Here is a 17,586-nt window from a genome sequence, read left to right as displayed (position 1 = left end):
TTTAGAATCAGGTAGCTTATACGTTCCTGTGATTGGCAATATTTTTGTTTTGTTTGGAAGTGTTAAGTCCAAGAAAATAGAAGGTGAAGGGCCTGAGAAGAATCACACTGATAGAATGTGCTGGCTATGCTTGCATATCAACTGTAGCCATTGCAGGAGAACCCAGGCATGAAAGGAAGGAGTAAAGAGGAAGTCTTCCAACTCCTTCTCATGGTCCTAAAGGAAAAGGGAAGGAACTCACACTTTGCACCTACTGTGAACCTGGCGCTGCAAGATTTTTTTTAAAGATTTTATTTATTCATGAGAGACAGAGACAGAGAGAAGCAGAGACACAGGAAGAGGGAGAAGCAGGCAGGACTCGATCCCAGGTCTCCAGGATCAGGCCCTGGGCTGAAGACGGTGCTAAACTGCTGAGCCACCCAGGCTGCCCTGCAAGATTGTTTTGATGTTGCTTTTGGTCCTCCAGCAAGCCTCGGAATCTCTATGGACTTCTTTGCCACTTGTTTGCCAAAATGCACAGGGACTGCAAGAGCCCTTGGAGCCTTTTACCACTCATGTGCTATGAGCCTGCACTGGTGCTATACTTTATTCTATTGAAGGCCCCCAAAGCAATGGCATCTTTTGGTCCTCTTGTAAAAAAAGGGCTATCTTCTCTGGTCTGCCTCCCTGCTTCTCAGCCTGGGTGTGCCTAGCCTTTCACTATGCCCAAATCCCAGGAAGGCCTACTCCAGATGGCAGGGCAAGGCCTGAGTCTCCCTGAAGTTCGGGTTGGGAGTGGGGTGGGCACTGGATGTCCTGGCTCTGAGTAACCTTTAATCTTAACTCTTCACACCTTCCTGGGCATTACACTGACACCTGAAGGCCTGTAGTAATTAAGCTGTTTTCCTTTTCTTTCTTTCTTTCTTCTTTCTTTCTTTTTCTTTCTTTCTTTCTTTCTCTTTCTTTCTTTCTTTCTTTCTTCTTTCTTTCTTTCTTTCTTTTTCTTTCTTTCTTTCTTTTCTTTCTTTCTTCCTTTCTTTCTTTCTTCTTTCTTTCTTTCTTTCTTTCTTTCTTTCTTTCTTTCTTCTTTCTTTCTCTTTCTTTCTTTCTTTCTTTCTTTCTTTCTTTCTTTCTTTCTTTCTTCTTTCTTTCTTTCTTTTTTTTAAGATTTTATTTATTTTAGGGAGAGAGAGAGAGATAGCGAGCACAAGCAGGAGAAGTGGCAGACAAAGGGAGAGGGAGAAGCAGGCTTCCCACTAGCAGGGAGCCCAATTCAAGGCTTGATGCCAGGACCCTGGGACCATGACCTGAGCTGACTGCGGACACCCAACCAACTGAGCCACCCATACATCCCGCTGTTTTTCTTTACCTTTAGTAGGAGTATTCTCTCACACTCAAGTTATTTTGTTTTAGGACTTTCATTCTCTTACCTGGTTTTGTTCAGAACACTTTATGATTTCTAACTGAAACCCAATGAACAAAAATAAGGAAAGCCTGTAATGAGAGAGTCTATGTAACTCTAAGAGAGTAAGTTTAATTCCACTTTAAAGCCTCTTAATACAATTGCATTTATAAATACATTTGGAGTGTGACCCTCTTCCTAAAGTACCCTCTCCAGCAAGGAGGTGAAGCAGTGATCAAGTTTATTCCATTTCAGGCAGATCCTAAATATCCATTTCACTTTTCAAAATAACATGTCATCCTTCTAATGCCCAGGATCTGGCCCACAGGATTCTTGACTACAATTTTGTAGCAGACCCCTCCCTTCCCAAAACTGCAGCGACTATAAAGATCGACACACCATCTTTGCTTAAAAAAAAAAGAAAAAAAAAAGCCCCCTGATAAAACTACCAGATACTTCCATTTAGGATGAAGGGTGCCAAAATGGGAAGGAAGCTTCTCATCTCTAACCAGTAGAGAACTTAAATATTTACTTTTGCAGTAACTTTTAAGACTCTGTTCAGTAGTTTAATAATCAATAGCCAATCCAAGAGGCTTTCAGTTCTGTTTCTGCCTTCTTGTATTTGGGTGGCTCTGAACAAACAACAGTATTTCAGTATTTGAATTTCTCATCTTTAAAAGATGGATAGTATTTCATGAACCCAAAGAATAACTGGTAAAAATCTTAATCTATCATAAAAATTGTTAAAATGTTTCATGGTTAAGTGTAACCTTTTGGGAGGGGGGTAATTTGTCAGTACCTGCCAAAAATTTTAAACATACTTATCTTTCAAGTTAGCAATTCTACTTAGAGATGTCTACAGACTTACTTATGCCTAAGAGGAATGTACAGATGCTCACAGCAGTAATTAGAAACACCAAAAACTAGGAACCATGAATGACCATCAGTAATGATCAAATAGATTATGGGGCATCATACTATTCAATGTCACTTATGTCTGAATTGTGTGACTAAGGAGAAAAATAAAACTAAGTACATCATAAAAATCTACAAGGATCTCTTTACCTCCCTTCACAGATTCTCTGGCCGTTACTGGCATTCAGCCTCCATACTGGGCCCCTGCCTACCATTCCCCTTGCGGCCACTTCCAGATCTCTATTAGGAATTCCTCATTTTCAGTGAGTGACCAATAAATTCAACTTACAGAGAAGGTCCAAACCAGTGGACATATCTAAAGGCCTGAGTGATTACACTTCCTCCTGGTTGACATGACCTACTTCAGACTGAGATATGGGAATTCAATGTTTGGTGTGGCATAGGAAATTATGCTTGTTATCCGGTGTTGTGTGGTATTTCTGTATCACGGTGCATGGCTAAACAGCAGCATTTCTAGAACTGAACCACATCTTTGCCTTTTAACTCCAGGGAGCAACCTGGCTCAGACCCAGGGAATTTCCCAAGTTGTGGCAAATGTTAGCACTACTGTTCAGTCTTTGCTATTAGAAGAGGATGAGAGAATGAACCAGCCTGCATCTTTTGTTGCATAGGTATCCAAACCATTTGCTGGCTTTTATGTAGTTTTAAAAGGCACTTCAGGTCATTTGACAAATGAAAAGACACCAATATGAAAAAAAGCTTGGACTTACCACTCTTATTAACAAAATAGCCTCATAACTAGCCGATGGTTCACAGCTCAAAGGTAATGCCAAGATATAGGCTGTATTTGATTTATGCATATTTGTAGTGATACCATCATATGCAAAAAGTGCCTGGCCCGTAGTGAAAAAGAGCTATTTCAGGCCCTTTCAGAGGGTATGTTGTACGGATCTGACCTGTATCCAAACTCTCATCATAGATTGTGATGCCAAACAAGGGAGTTGGCCATGTATTTCATTAAAAAAAAAAAAAAATTACTATTTTGTCGCTCCAGTGTAGTTTCCAATAAAGCTAGCTGCTACCCTAACATCTGAGCAATACTTAAAATTCTCTAAGCAGTGAGGGAAATATTTGTCAAATGGCCACTGCTACCCAAGTATTTTTCATCCCTGTGGTGCACAGGGCACAAAAAAACTTTTCTTTTAAGATTTCACTCTAAGAAAATGAGTAACTATAGCAAATATCAACACCTTGATGGAAGATTACAGCGACCAATCTGCCATAGTGCCCAACCTCTACAAAGGAAAGTTAGGGAATTGAGATTTAGTTAGGTTTTAAACCATATTGGTTTAACTGCCCAAAACTTAATACTAAAATTTATACTGGTTTGATTTAGAAAACCTTTATCCCCAGAGTACTGTAACTATTTCTGAACATTAAGATAGTTGCTATACATTAACTTTAACAAATCATCCCAAGGCTTTACACTAAACTACCTAAAATTTCAAGCCCTAGGGATACTGCGAGAACTAATACAGAGAACTGTATTAGTTTCCAGATTGAAGAGGTGGTTTTTTTTTCTGTCAAGATCTGAAGCCAGTTAACACAAAAAAACTCCATTCCCATTCTCAACATCTTAAGAAACTGGTAGTTGTCATGACACACTAAAGTTACAAGTTTCCTTGAGGCAGAATTCACTTTTAATTGGATCACTTACTAGCAACAGATGTTGACAGTTGTGCTATAGCTAGAAGCAGAAACATCCATGTAAGGATAGGGACTTGCTCCTCTGGACTAAAAACTTGCTTAATTTTTACACAATCATGGCCTTTCTATGGAGGTCCTCCATGGATTTAGAAAACTGATAGACTTATCATCACATTTTTTAATTGCACATGCCTTGTTTTGAAAAACTATCTTGTTTAACCCAGCATTCTGAAAGTAAATTTAATTTTTCTGCATCTATCTATATATATACATATAAATATATATATATATATATAAAATCCCCTGAGAACAGTTTGACAAAAATTGTTATCATTAACCTATTTATAAACCAAGTATTTTTACAGGGAAAAACTTTGCCAGACCTTATACTTGCTTAAATGGTGTTGCTAAGAGATACTACTGAAAATATGAAAATATGTATATAACAAAATCTTAAAATCTTAAGCGAAAGCCATTTAACTAATATTTAAAACCTCTGCAATTATTAGTTTATTAGTATCATCCAGGACTCAGATGTTCAGTATTCTTCCTGAAATTACATAAACAAATGCAAATGGAAAGAATCCAAGTCAAAATTATATAACAAAACAGCACTCCATCACAAAAGCGTGTAAAATTACAAGAACGCTATTTTAAAACACTGGCACTTTAAGAGAACGATAATCTCAAAAAACCACAAAATTGCCAAATTGTTCCCTAAACTGCTAAGTAGATAAACATGACTCTAATGAATGAGTTTGGGTTTTGTAAGAAAAATCAAATTCAAATCAGATAAATCATACTGAAATACCAAGTTTTAAGGGTCTTCTTCCTTTACGTCTATTTGACTTAAAGGAGCAAACTCTAATATAGGAAAATATACCTGATTTTAAATGTGGCATACATTTTAGAAGTTGGCCCAATTAATTAAAAATACCTTTAATGGAGAGTCAAGTTTCCTTAGAAATCCACATTTAGATAAATAGAAGACATTTACAGCCAGCACTTTTTTTTTTTTTTTTCTGTTTTCCAGAGCCTTTGCTGGGACTAATGTCAACAAAACATTTAATATGGCAGTCTTGTATTTTAAGCTCACGCTTTTGGGGATACATTCTCAGGTCTTCTTTAATGTGGGAACTGCAAATATAACTGCCATTACATGGTAATGGGAGTTAAAGAATGTAGAGTCCTCATGTAAAGATTAGAACATACTTTTCTTAGTCCTTCAAGGACAGACTTTCAAAATGATTGATTCTACTAATCCCATGCTGTGAATAGACTGGTTACTCTTCACTTTATAAATGTGACCGGGCTATGTGAGATCTGGTATCAATTGATCAAGATTTGAGTTTCAGTTATGGATGAAAACTGTCTCAATTCGACTTTTATTACCCTCATCATGAATATGCAGGGTGCAGACAAAAGCTTTCTATCAGCTAACTATATGAAAAGATAAACACTGTAATAATCCATGTGATCCAAAATGGGCAAAAGCAAGACTAGCTTCCCCTCAAGAAGAAAAATTTCAGACCTATGAAAAGGACAACAATACTAATAAAAAAAATTGTATTTACTTAGAAGCATTCAGAATGTCAACAAAACAGCTGCAACTTTTTTTTTTTTTTGCAATTACAGAGTGGTATTCAGTTAACAGAACAACAATTATTTCGTAGAAGCTGCATCAGAGACAACTGAAGATGAAAAAACTACCATCCCCATATATAACTAATTTGTGCTGTGCACCAACAAGAACCTGCTTTAAATTTCCATGCCAATTTACAACCCCCATACTGTACCAGGCAAGGTTAGTGGCTATTGAAAATACCACCAGGACAGGGCTATCTAAAGACACATTCGGTAGTGTGTTAACTATACAAAAAAAGACACTGTACAGTTTAAAAACAAATCTTACACAGCCTTACATTTCAATTTTTTTCTTTAAAAGGAGTGAGTTGTGTACAGGGGGGTTAAATGCTTTATAGACAAGAAAAAAAAACTGCGCTAGAACCAACTTATTCATCATCATCATCTTCTTCTTCATCTTCATCTTCTTCATCTTCTTCCTCCTCCTCATCCTCTTCATCCTCCTCGTCTTCCTCCTCTTCCTTCTTTTTCTTGCTCTTTTCAGCCTTGACAACTCCCTTTTTTGCCGCATCAGGCTTTCCTTTAGCTCGGTACGCAGCAATATCCTTCCAAGATAAAGGCAGGAGAAAGTGGAAGAAAAGACAAAACAGTTAAGTAAGGGGAGAAAGAAAAGTAACACTGAATTTGAGGAAAACTCAAGGAAAACATCAAGATCTCAATTACACAAAAATACCATGTATCTATACACTCACCCCAATTCCGTATGTAAGTAGGACTGAGGAAAGCAAATAAAAATACTAGGAGATAGTTGCAATTAATGATCTATAACTCATGGAATGACACACTCTAGTTTTTGCAGTGTTATGCCTCACTGAAGTACAATTATGTATCACATCCTAACTTTATTAAAACTAGAATGTAGACTTTGATTAAAGGGTAGACACTGCCACCTTCTGAATGCAAAACAGCATTCTACAGGTTTATATCAGACCCTAATTCACAATAGAAAATTTTGTCTTAAAAAAAAAAAAAAAGGTAATTTGCCAGTAAGCATGCAGTCATGTTCAGAAACATCTACAAATCAACATTTTCCCAGATAACTAAATAAGCTAAAATGCAACTTAATATTCCAACTCAAAGTATAGGAGCCATAGCTTTCTCTTTATCAACTTACTACATAGATCAACAGACTTTTAACTTTTCTTTTTAATTAAATTGGGATTTTTGTTATTTAAGTAAAGTAAGTGTTTTAGGGTAGGTTTACGAAGGATACACAGTCTGTATTACTTTGCCCAGAATATATTTATGATGCATGTCTTATAATTTAACGTAGGTAATCATCTGACTCAAAGTGACCACCAAAATTTTCACAAATTTGGAAGTACTAGAGAACGCAAACAACCAGCTCAAGTGTATGCCTTTGAACCCAATTAAAAAAAAAAAAAGTAACAATTTGATCTTTTGTACTCTTTGAAAGATGGAAAAGAATTAAGACTACAGTCACTAGCATACTGAATGTAGTTGTTAATCTAAAAACTGCATTACACCCCAAACTTACTTAGAATTCCACAAGAAAATGAGAAATTGAAATGAGCTACCAAGAACAATCTACATCTGACATACCTTTTCATCACTGCACCGAACAAATCCATACTTCTTACCTTTTCATATTTTTCCTTCAGCTTAGCAGCCTTCTTTTCATAAGGCTGCTTGTCATCTGCAGCAGTGTTATTCCACATCTCTCCCAGTTTCTTTGCAACATCACCAATGGATAGGCCGGGATGCTCTCCTTTGATTTTTGGGCGATACTCAGAACAAAACAAGAAAAAGGCCGAGCTAAAAAGAAATTTAATTTTAGGATTTTAAGTTTACTATCTAATTGTACTGTTCTATAAAAGCCGCTTCTAATTTCTACCAGGTACCCAACAGGGTGTGGATATTGTATGCCTAATGTCCTTCATAACCAAAGTTTAATTTGCAGCTATTTAACTTATCAACTAGCTATTACTACTTGAATGTGTACTATTGATAAATGTTAAAGCTCCAGAAACAGCTCTGCAAATCACTAAGTATTTCAGATAGATATTTCTAAACAAAAGAATGTTACATTTAGAAGATATATTAAGTGAAGGAGGCAAGTGTCTAATCCAAACGCTCTGGCTAAAAACTCCCATTCGACAGGAATTTTACTTGCAATATTCAAATATACCAATGTGAGACACTTACCAGGTAAGAAACTTTGATTTTACACTCTAAACCCACAAGGTGGCTTGCTAAAATTTCTATCTTATTCCAATGCAAAACCCTCCTTGAAAAAAAAAAAAAAAAAAAAAAAACAAAAACCCTCCTTGGCAAGATACTTACGGAGGCCTCTTGGGTGCATTGGGATCCTTGAACTTCTTTTTTGTTTCCCCTTTAGGGGGGATATAAGTTTTCATTTCTCTTTCATAACGGGCCTTGTCCGCCTTAGCCATGTCTTCAAATTTTCCTTTCTCTTTAGCAGACATGGTCTACAAAAGAATTATTTGTAAACTTAAGTAGATAATGAAATCTTAAATTGTCCTCAAAGTATTGAAGTATAAAGACTAAAACTACTCTCTTTGCTGGTTATCCTGCAGCCTGTTCTAAACATCACTACTCATGTTATGCAAATGGCACCCACGCTTTTAAAAAATCTTAATTTGGATTTAACATTAAAAAAAATCACCTCCTTAATATTTTTCAAGCCCCCTTACCTTCCACCTTTCTGAGCACTTCTTAGAAAACTCTGAGAAGTTGACTGAAGCATCTGGGTGCTTCTTCTTGTGCTCCTCTCGGCAAGTTTGCACAAAGAATGCATATGATGACATTTTGCCTCTCGGCTTCTTAGGATCTCCTTTGCCCATGTTTAATTATTTTCTAAAAAGAGATAAAGTAATGTTTGACGTTAGCAATGAAATTATGGCACTTTAAGAGCACTTCAACTTCGTGGGGGAGTGAATGAAAACCAAAGTATTGATTATTTAACATAGCAGTGACATTAGCCTCCTAAACAATCCTAAACAAGAAAATGGCAGTGATGGCCAATTCCTAGAAGAGGCTATGCCAAGCAAAACAAAACAACAACAACAACAACGACGACAAAAAAACCAGTCCTTCAGTGTGAGCTCAAAAAAGTGTAGACACAAGGGCATCCTCATACGGTATTCGTTACTCATCTGCCTGTATCTGCTCTAAATGAACACCTAACCGGTCACTTAGAAACTTTTTAAACGTACAAAACCATGTTTAATCCCCAAAACCAAAGACCACAAAACTAACGCTGCCGGCTCGAGGATCTGCATCACAGAAGGAATACACATGGACAGGAGCTCTGTGGGTAGACTTTTTCCAAATCATGGGCCTAAGTCACCGTCTACCTGAAGTTTTCCCAATAGGCACTTTTAAAAATACTCTCCGCACAAAACTTTGCTGGGAGGAGGGAGGCGTAGGAAGCTCCGGCTCGGACCCAGGCCGGGGGGTGGCGGCGGTATTTGTGCGGCTGCCACCGCGAGGCAGCCTCGTTTCCTATCGGTTTGGCCCCGAGATGTATTTCAGTTCTGACTAAACACGTCCGGTCTGAAGTTTCTTCGAGTAAACAAGGATGAGGGACAAAAGCCACTCCTGCTCGCTGCTCTGCCTGCCCCCCCCAGCCACCAGGGGAGTATTTTTTTAATAATCTGTGGAAGTCGGGGCGCCGCTCGAGGCGGGCGCCGCACACCTTCCCGCCACTCGGCCCCCACCCCCCGAACTTCGGTGGCGGCGGGGCGGCCGAGCCGCCGCGGGGCCGCGGCCCAGCCTCCAGGCCTCGGGCCGCCCGCGCCGGCCCCGCCACGTGCGCCCGCCCGTCTGCCCGCCGGCGCAGGCCCCGCAGGCCTCCCCCATTTTGTCAGCTCGGCGGAGGGAGAAGCCCCGCTCGAAATGGGGGCTGGCTCCGCCCGCGGCCGCCGGGGCCGCCGCGCACGGAATGGCCGCTGCGCGTCTTCCCCGCCTGCGCCGCCGCCGCCGCCGCCGCCGCGAGGGCGAGCGCGAGCGAGAATATGGCTCCTTCCCTTTGTGTGTGTGTGTGTGTGTGTGTGTGTGTGTGAGCGAGTGTGTGAGTGTGAGCGCAGGCGGGCGGGGTGCGCGCCGCGCTCTGGCGCACACACTCGGCCATTACAGCCGGGGGGGAGGGGCGGGGGGCGCGCGGGCCCGGACCCTCCCCCTCCCGGCCCGCGGGGGAGGGGGCCGCCCCGGGAGGCGCCCACCGGCCCGCCGCTCCCCGGCCCCCTCGGCGTGGGCCCGCGCGCCCCGGCCGCCCCCGCACGGAGAACGCGGGGCTGGTTAGAGAGGAAAAAAAAGTTGCCTCGGAACTGCTGCGCCCAGGTCCCCCGCCCGCTCCCGCCCGCCTTGTTTTCTCTCCAGCCAGCAGCGCCGGGCCGAGTCAGCCATGTTCCAGCGAGCGCAGCGGCGCCGCTCCCCCCGCCGCCGAGCCGCCGCCGCCGCCGCCGCCACCGCCGCCGCCGCGCCCGGGCACAGGCCGGCGGGCTCGGCCCCGCGCCGCCGCCCCCGGCCCACCGCGCCGCCTCGCCCGCAGCGCCCGCCCGCCCGCCCGCGCTCGCCGCCGGCGCCCGGCTCTCTGCGGCGGCCAATGCAGCCCGTGGAAGCGCCGCCGCCTGCCCGCCTGTCCGCCCGCCCGCCTGCCCTCCCGCCGCCGGCCCCGCCGCCCGCCGCCCCCCGCGCACGCCGGCCGCTCGAACACTCGGCCCGGGGGCCCAAAACACGTTGAAAAAAATTTTTTTAATTAAAAAAAATTTTTTTTGCGCCAGTCAGCGCGGACGCCGCCGGGGGTGGAAACTCGCGGGGCTCGGGGTTCGCAGCGCCTCAGGCAGCCTGTGGGCCGGGGTTCCGGCGCGGGGCAGGGCTCCCGGCGCCCGAGAAGAGGCTCGCTCCGTGCGCAGTTCCCCCCACGGTCCCCCCTCATTTGCCTTTGTGTGGATCCTGACCCGCCGGCTCCCGGCCGCGGGGATCCGGCCACCGCGCGGGGTGGGGAGCTGCCGGAGGCGCTCTCCCCGCCGCGGCGCTGCCCCAGACTCACCCTCAGCGAGGCACAGAGTCGCCCAGTGCCCGTCTGGCTCTCACTTGCCCCGGCGCTGTCTCTATGGAGCTCAATGTACTGCAATGGCTGTGAGAGCGGGAGCCAGACGCAGCCTCCTCACTCTCTCCGCTCTGTAACATTACTCTCCAGCCAGCGCGGCTCCTATTGGCTACCGCCAACTCACGGGGCTCGCTCATTGGCCCGATACCTCCCATTGTCCTGACCAGAGCCCGTTTGCTATTGGCTGTCTCCGGGGACACGTCATCAAGGATTGAAACAGCGCGCAAATCTGAATGTGTGTGTATGCCGGGCAAAGAGGCTGAGGCGGGAGAGGCAGAGGCAGAGGCAGCAGCTGCTACGGGAAAGCAGAGCTCTATGGTGTATGTGTGCATGTGTCTAACCCAAGCCAGCCCCACACCGGAGCGGCCGCCGGAGCGAAAAGTGCCTGACTTTTCCACAAGTGTCCCCAACTCCTCAGGCAAAAGAGACACTCACAGGCCTCCCCCCCCCTTCTTACCCCAAACTCACTTCCAAAGCCATTGAAATAAGAGGCCCCAGAATTTTAACAGACCTTCAAAAGTGAGTGCGACAGTTTGAGATCACGTCCCCTGAAAATTGGGGTATCGGCTAGTGCAGAGGGGCAAAGGCAGCCAAGATTCGAGCCCCTCAACAGCATATGGTTGCATTACACTTGAGATCTCTGGAAAGGTAGGGCTTTTCCTGCAGCAAAGTGACATGATCCAGTCAGCCGGTTTTAAAATACCCCATTTCTGGGCTCATAAGCCGTAACGTCAAGCTTGCTGAGCAGCTGAAATCTTGACTCACTGAACAGGCATTCAGTTTCACTCTTTTTCTTGGTTTGATCGAGTTTCACAGCATGTCTAGAACTTTTTATTTAAATACAAAGCACTGTCTTAACTTCCTGGAAATCAAATAATTATCCCATGTAATTAAAGCACAGCTACTTCGTTTTGATATGGGGTACTCTAGCAGGAAATGTTTGTGAGGGCCTGCTAGAATTAGCAAATTCATTAGAGACCACATTTTTGCCTGTTTGGCTATTTTATTTGACTTGGTGTGGATTACTGTTATAATCAAACGAATCCTTGTGATGCTATCTTTCTCTCCCATCACACCACTTAGTGCATCCATGTAACTGCTCTAGGATTACAGCAGTTGTACGTATATTGTTACCCGGAGGATTAGATGCAGGCAGAGAGTGCATATGCCCAAATCCACAGGCTGTGGTTTCTCTAACTCGCCAAGCTGGCTGGTATTAATAGACATACTTACTATGTCTGTAAAGAAAATGTACTAGCTATAATGGTCAGTTCTGAAGACTATAGTTCTATTGGTCTTTTATGAAACGATTATCTATTCCTCCTTAGCCTAAGCAGACCACACCCCTGTTCAGTTATAACAGACTTCCCCTTTTTCACTCTCTAATGGTGTGTTTATAATACTTCTAAATCCACCAGCCAATTCCTCCCAATGTAATAGATCAAAGTTAAAAACAAATCATTTTATTATGTTAATTCATTTCTTGTATCTACTCAAAGCATCCATAACCTAATGTATTTGCTCCCATTTATTAAACTGTTTGAGAATAGGCTTAGATAACCTTTCGTGACCTATGGTTTTAATGCTTACTCCTTTTTTTTAAAAAAAATACATGACTGGTCTCAGGGATTATAGTCTCACTGAGTGGACAATACATGGCACATGCATATGAAAATGAGTATAATATTAAAGGATATATAAACTAGTATAACGTAAGAGCGCTATTTAAAAAGTAAACATCTCAAGGTAGCTTTTATATTATTATCTTCACATGTATTTACTCTTGTCTACTTTCCCTATGAATCAAATTTTGCGCTCTATTCAAATCTAGACATTTACTTCAATTCTGCTTCACATTCTCAGGGCCTATATTACAAAATATTCATAAAAATCGTTGACGTTTTAAATGGCATCCATGATACTAAAATTTGACTATTATTTGAAGACGTTACCACCAATATTTTGCAGGAGCAATGTTGGATTTGCTTTGTCCCAACCACACACTTTTACCAGTTTTCTCTAATAGCTTGCTTCCCAGGCTAAGTTCACGATCACAGAACCACAGGAAAGCAATGAGCCCACACAGGTTTCTATTTAAGCAGAATGATATGGTGAGGGATAGACACTGGGTTCAACTAGAACTGGGTTCAAATCCCAGCTGTGCTACTTAGCTGTATAATTGTAGGCAAGTTTTTTTTTAAATCACTTTGTGCTTCAATTCTCTCAGCTATCAAATGGAGGTGATCACAGGGTTGTAAAGATTAAACTTTTTGTTCAAAGGTTTCAGATTATGTCATGCTGATCCCTTCAAACCCATGACTTAGAAAACATCAAGTGCAATTAAACTTGATTTTTTTCTCGATTATTTTAATTTTATATGAGGGCAGTGGTTGCAAATCTAATTAAGCTTTTTTTTTTTAAAAATCCTAGTCTCAATACTAATTTTCATTCATTCTAGTGATGATGCCTTTACATATTCCTAAGTGTAACAGAAGCCACGTCAGAGAGAAGAATATAAAAAGTTCCACTTATAGGCACAGAATTTCTCATATTTGTTTTTTCCATGATTTAGGCAGGGAAGGAAATTTTTTTTTTTAAATTTATGATAGTCACAGAGAGAGAGAGAGAGGCAGAGACATAGGCAGAGGGAGAAGCAGGCTCCATGCACCGGGAGCCCGACGTGGGATTCGATTCTGGGTCTCCAGGATCGTGCCCTGGGCCAAAGGCAGGCGCTAAACCACTGCGCCACCCAGGGATCCCGGGAAAGAAATTTTTAAGTAAATCCTAAACTTCTAGCTCTAATTCCGCAACCTTGATGTTCACTTATTCATGATGTTAAACCCCTTCCTTCTTTAACACGAGTCCACCAGGAATTGGCATATATTTTACTTTAGAGTTAGTGGGTGTTTTGTCCTAAATTACAAAGATAGCTAATTCAAAAAGACTGACACTCTCTCCCTACCTGATTTAGCTGACTGAATTACAGATCTTCATTAATATAGTTTATATCCTTCCTGAAGCCGCCTCAATCTCCTCTAGGACAGGTGAAACCCCTCTCTTCTGCAATCCCATAATATTCTGCACATTAATTACTGTGTTCACAAGTGCACTTATCCAGTTATATGCCTGTTTGTCCTATTGCACTGCAGTCTTTGAAGGCAGGGACCCTAGCACCTAGCAGGGTGCCTGGCATCTATAAGCACTAAATAAAGTCTGCTGAATAAATGAATTAACAGCTGAAAGAGTACTTACTGCAAATTATTGTTTTAATCTTCCTCTTCCATCTTTGGAGATAAGCATTTGGGTCTCTCTAAATCAGAAGGCAGGAAAATAGAATAATAAGTAGTAAGTAAATGTTAGGATACTAAGTTTGAGGCAGATGCCAATTGCACCTCATTCTTATAATTTAAAAAGGGGGACATGGGGTTGGGCTGGAGCGGATCTTGAATTTAGATAAACACATACATTTTCAGCATTTAGCAGTTTCCAAATAGGCCAAGGTTACTCCTTCTTGGATATAGTGAACTATGGCAAGCCAAATAAGAATTTATCACAGAAAACTGCAAGAATGTCTGCCCAAAGGTTGCTTCTAACAGGTATTTAAAACTTAATTCTAATGTAAAAAAAAAAAACATAAAATGCAGATGGGGCTGTTAAGTCTTTGACTGAAGGATACTGATTTTTCCCCAGTGCTAAAGTCAAGCTAGGTGAGTTCTCTTATTTTCTCTCCTTCCTGAAAAGGGCCAGGTTCTGAAAAGGAGTAAGAGCAATAAACCAAAATGTCTGATGAGGTCAACCATATTACAGATCATACATACTTAAAATTTTTTTTTCATGAAAAAAACAATTTTTTGGGGGGTGCTGAAAATAAAGAAAAGAGGAATTCAGAAAGAGACATGTTTGTGAAGTCTGGACTACAAGCTAGGCCACTGATTTCCAAGCCTCCCAATCCACCACGTAGGGACTTCTGGGTAGCCCCCTAAGCTCTGTGCTCCATTTCCCCAACTCTTACTTAGGACTGATACCTTATCTAACTTGAAAGGATGTTGCAGGATAGGCACAAAACAAGACTTGAGGTGGAGGGCAGAGAAGTGGTGGTATATTTGTCAGTGTGTGGAATCAGGAGAACCTGGTCTGGAATTGCTTAAATACTTCTGCTCCAGCCTGAGTTTTGTCTGAATGTGACTTGCAGGTGGGGAATGCAGTGGCTTCATCGCTGGGTTGCACTGATGGCCGAGGCAGAGAAAACAGTCCTGAAGCTAATGTATACCAATAATCTCTCTAGAATTGGAATATTTCACTGATAAGAAAGAGATATCATACCTTTTCTTAAAAAGATACCTTTTCTATGGCTACTAAAAGAATGGTATACATGCAGAGGGGAAACTTTATTAGTAAAACTTTTATAAAATGATGATCTCAATTAAAAAAAGATCACTATTTTAGGTCTTGATCTCAAGATGCACATCAACAGACCAAATTCAGCTGCTGTATTGAAAGTGTCATAAACCTTAAGAATAAATGTTTTAACACACCTACGAGGATGGCTATAAGGAAAAAGATGACAGCAAGTGTGGGTGAGGATGTGGGGAAACTGGAAATGTCATACACGGCTGGTGAGCATGTAAAATGCTGCAGCTGTTTTGGAAAACAAAGGTTAAATCCAGAATTACCATATAACCCAGCAATTCCCACTCCTAGGTATATATCCAAGAGAAACAAAAACATGTCCACACAAAAACTTGCCATAAATGTTCACAGCAGCCTTATTTGTAATAGTCAAAAAGTGGAAACAACCCAAATGCCCATCAACTGATGAGTGGATAAATGAAATGTGGTACATCTATGTGGCTGGATATTATTGGCAATGGGGGAAGTGAAGGACTCATTCATGCTACAGCATGGATGAACCTTGGGAACATTAGGCTAAGTGAAAAAAGCCAGGGGCCAAAGGCCACATTGGATTCCATTCACATGAAATGTCCAGAATACAGAAATTTATAAAGATGGAAAGTAGATTAGTGGTAGCGAGGAGTTGAAAGTGAGTTGGAAGAAGGGGAGTGATGCTACTGGTTATGGGGCTGTTTTTAGGAGGACAAAAATGTTCTAAAATCAGATTATAGTAATGGTTGTATAACCCTGTGCCTATACCAAAAATCACTGAATTGTATGTGACTTATAGCTATCTTTTATAAAAAGGAATAAACGTTTTCTGAGTGGTTTTGGCTAACCAAATGAACATAGAAGGGGATAACAGAACTCTACCTACTAGCTAATTTTGTCCAGTCCTATCCTGCTGTTGCCCCTCATGTTGAACACCTTGTGACAATGGTGGCCTTCCTCTTCAGTAGGTGGAAATCTCATCTATTATTGGAATTATATATTATGTGCATACAGTGCATTTTTGGTATAAAATAATATTAAGAGCACTTCCCAAGGGTACCTTGGGAGGTTTTTCTTTAGAGCCTGGGGTGACTGCAATAAAGCAGGTGAGCCATAAAGGTTAGGTCAGAGTGCAAACTGGCAGGCCTCTGGCCTTATCTGATGCACGGATGTTTCATTTGGCTAACACAGTGTTTTTAAAAGTTGGATTTTTTCCACGTTAAAGAAATCCAGATATTTGGCTTCTTTTGAAAAATAAGAGATCTGAAAAGCTTGCATCCACATTTCGATAGAGTGACAATCTTGCAGCATGAATAGTGGCTGCCTCCTTAATGGGGGCATATGTCCTGTAGTTAGCCACAATCCCCACCACTACCTAAGCTTTCTACTTGACTTTTTATCCACTCATGCTACCTGCCTGGCCTGTCTACAGGGGTAGACACTTGAGCCTGCATGTCCTGAGTTGGGTCCTTATTAAATTATGGCTCTGACTTGTGATTCTGCAATTTTCTTGATTAGGGATTCCTTTCATAGGAAACACTTGTTATCACAGAGAACACAGGGAGTAGGAAACTGAAGCAGAGGGGTTCCTCGGGTGAGAAATGGAACCATCTTGGGTGATATCATAGGTAGCACATATTCTTGATGAGGAATGAAGGAGGAGTCTGGCTATGCTGCAGAGGATGTCTTATGGCCTAGACAAAAGACTAGAAAAAATAAGCTTTATTTATCATGTGTCTCCTATGTACTGAGCACTACACATAGATTTCATTTAATCCTCCACAGTGAGCCTACAGGTCAGGATGCTTATTGCTTTTTTTTTTTTAATTATTTATTTTTCATTGTGTTTTATTTTTTAAAAATGACAAGGAGGCTCAAGAGAAATTTAATATATTCTAATATAAATACTACCAGCAAATTGATATTATTATTTATCTCTTTATTGTTGCGAGAAAGCAACAATATTGACCCAGTTCTGACCCCAAAGCTAAAGTTTTCTCCACTAAGCCACATGACCTTCCAGTTATTAGCTTAGCTAATAAAATTTTTAATAAGGTCACATTTTCCCACCTAAGTAGCCACCACATCCTCATGGGAATCCTGACTTGAGTTTACAGCTTTGGCTTTCAAGGGTTTTGGATGGGACCAAGATAGTTTGTATAGACAACGTTTGAGAAAAAGTTTCTTAAAAAAATATCTACCACTGTTGTGATACAGTCTGACTTTTTTTCCTTAAAATCCTAAATTTACTTCCCAGCCCACCAGTGGGCCCCACAGTTTGCAAAACATGCATTAGAGCTATGGTCAATAAGCCCCATTTCCCATCAAGGGTGCCATCAGCCTTAGATGACAAGAGCAGGTGCTGCTGGCAGACTGAACAAACAGGACTGAAGAGGGAGGGAGGGAGGGCTGGGAGACAGGCCTAGCATCCACCACCTGCAGCCACAGCCTCCCAGTACAGCAAACCAGTTTGGCACCAAGATTGTGGGGCTGTCCCAAA

General features: G+C 41.9%; 1 protein-coding gene across 7 annotated transcripts in view; it reads right to left on the bottom strand.

Moving 5' to 3' along the window:
• Positions 1-5,516: 5,516 nt before the first annotated feature.
• HMGB1 (high mobility group box 1) overlaps positions 5,517-17,586 on the bottom strand; it is a 126,356-nt gene continuing 114,286 nt past the window's right edge. For 4 of the 7 annotated variants that reach the window (XM_072795586.1, XM_072795585.1, XM_072795582.1 and 1 more), the window contains 5 exons: positions 13,956-14,013; positions 8,284-8,446; positions 7,913-8,058; positions 7,210-7,384; positions 5,517-6,153 (listed from right to left, as the gene is read on the bottom strand). In XM_072795586.1, coding sequence (XP_072651687.1) covers positions 5,977-6,153; positions 7,210-7,384; positions 7,913-8,058; positions 8,284-8,433 — 648 coding nt within the window. In that variant the 5' untranslated portion in view covers positions 8,434-8,446; positions 13,956-14,013 and the 3' untranslated portion in view covers positions 5,517-5,976. Of the gene's footprint in view, positions 6,154-7,209; positions 7,385-7,912; positions 8,059-8,283; positions 8,447-8,946; positions 9,372-10,643; positions 10,821-13,955; positions 14,014-17,586 lie in introns of those variants that run through there. The other 3 variants (XM_072795581.1, XM_072795587.1, XM_072795583.1) reach the window with 3 other exon arrangements.

The sequence above is a fragment of the Canis lupus genome, chromosome 24, assembly GCF_048164855.1.
Source record: "Canis lupus baileyi chromosome 24, mCanLup2.hap1, whole genome shotgun sequence".
NCBI classification, from domain to species: Eukaryota; Metazoa; Chordata; class Mammalia; order Carnivora; family Canidae; genus Canis; species Canis lupus.
This window is presented reverse-complemented; position numbering and strand designations above follow the sequence as displayed.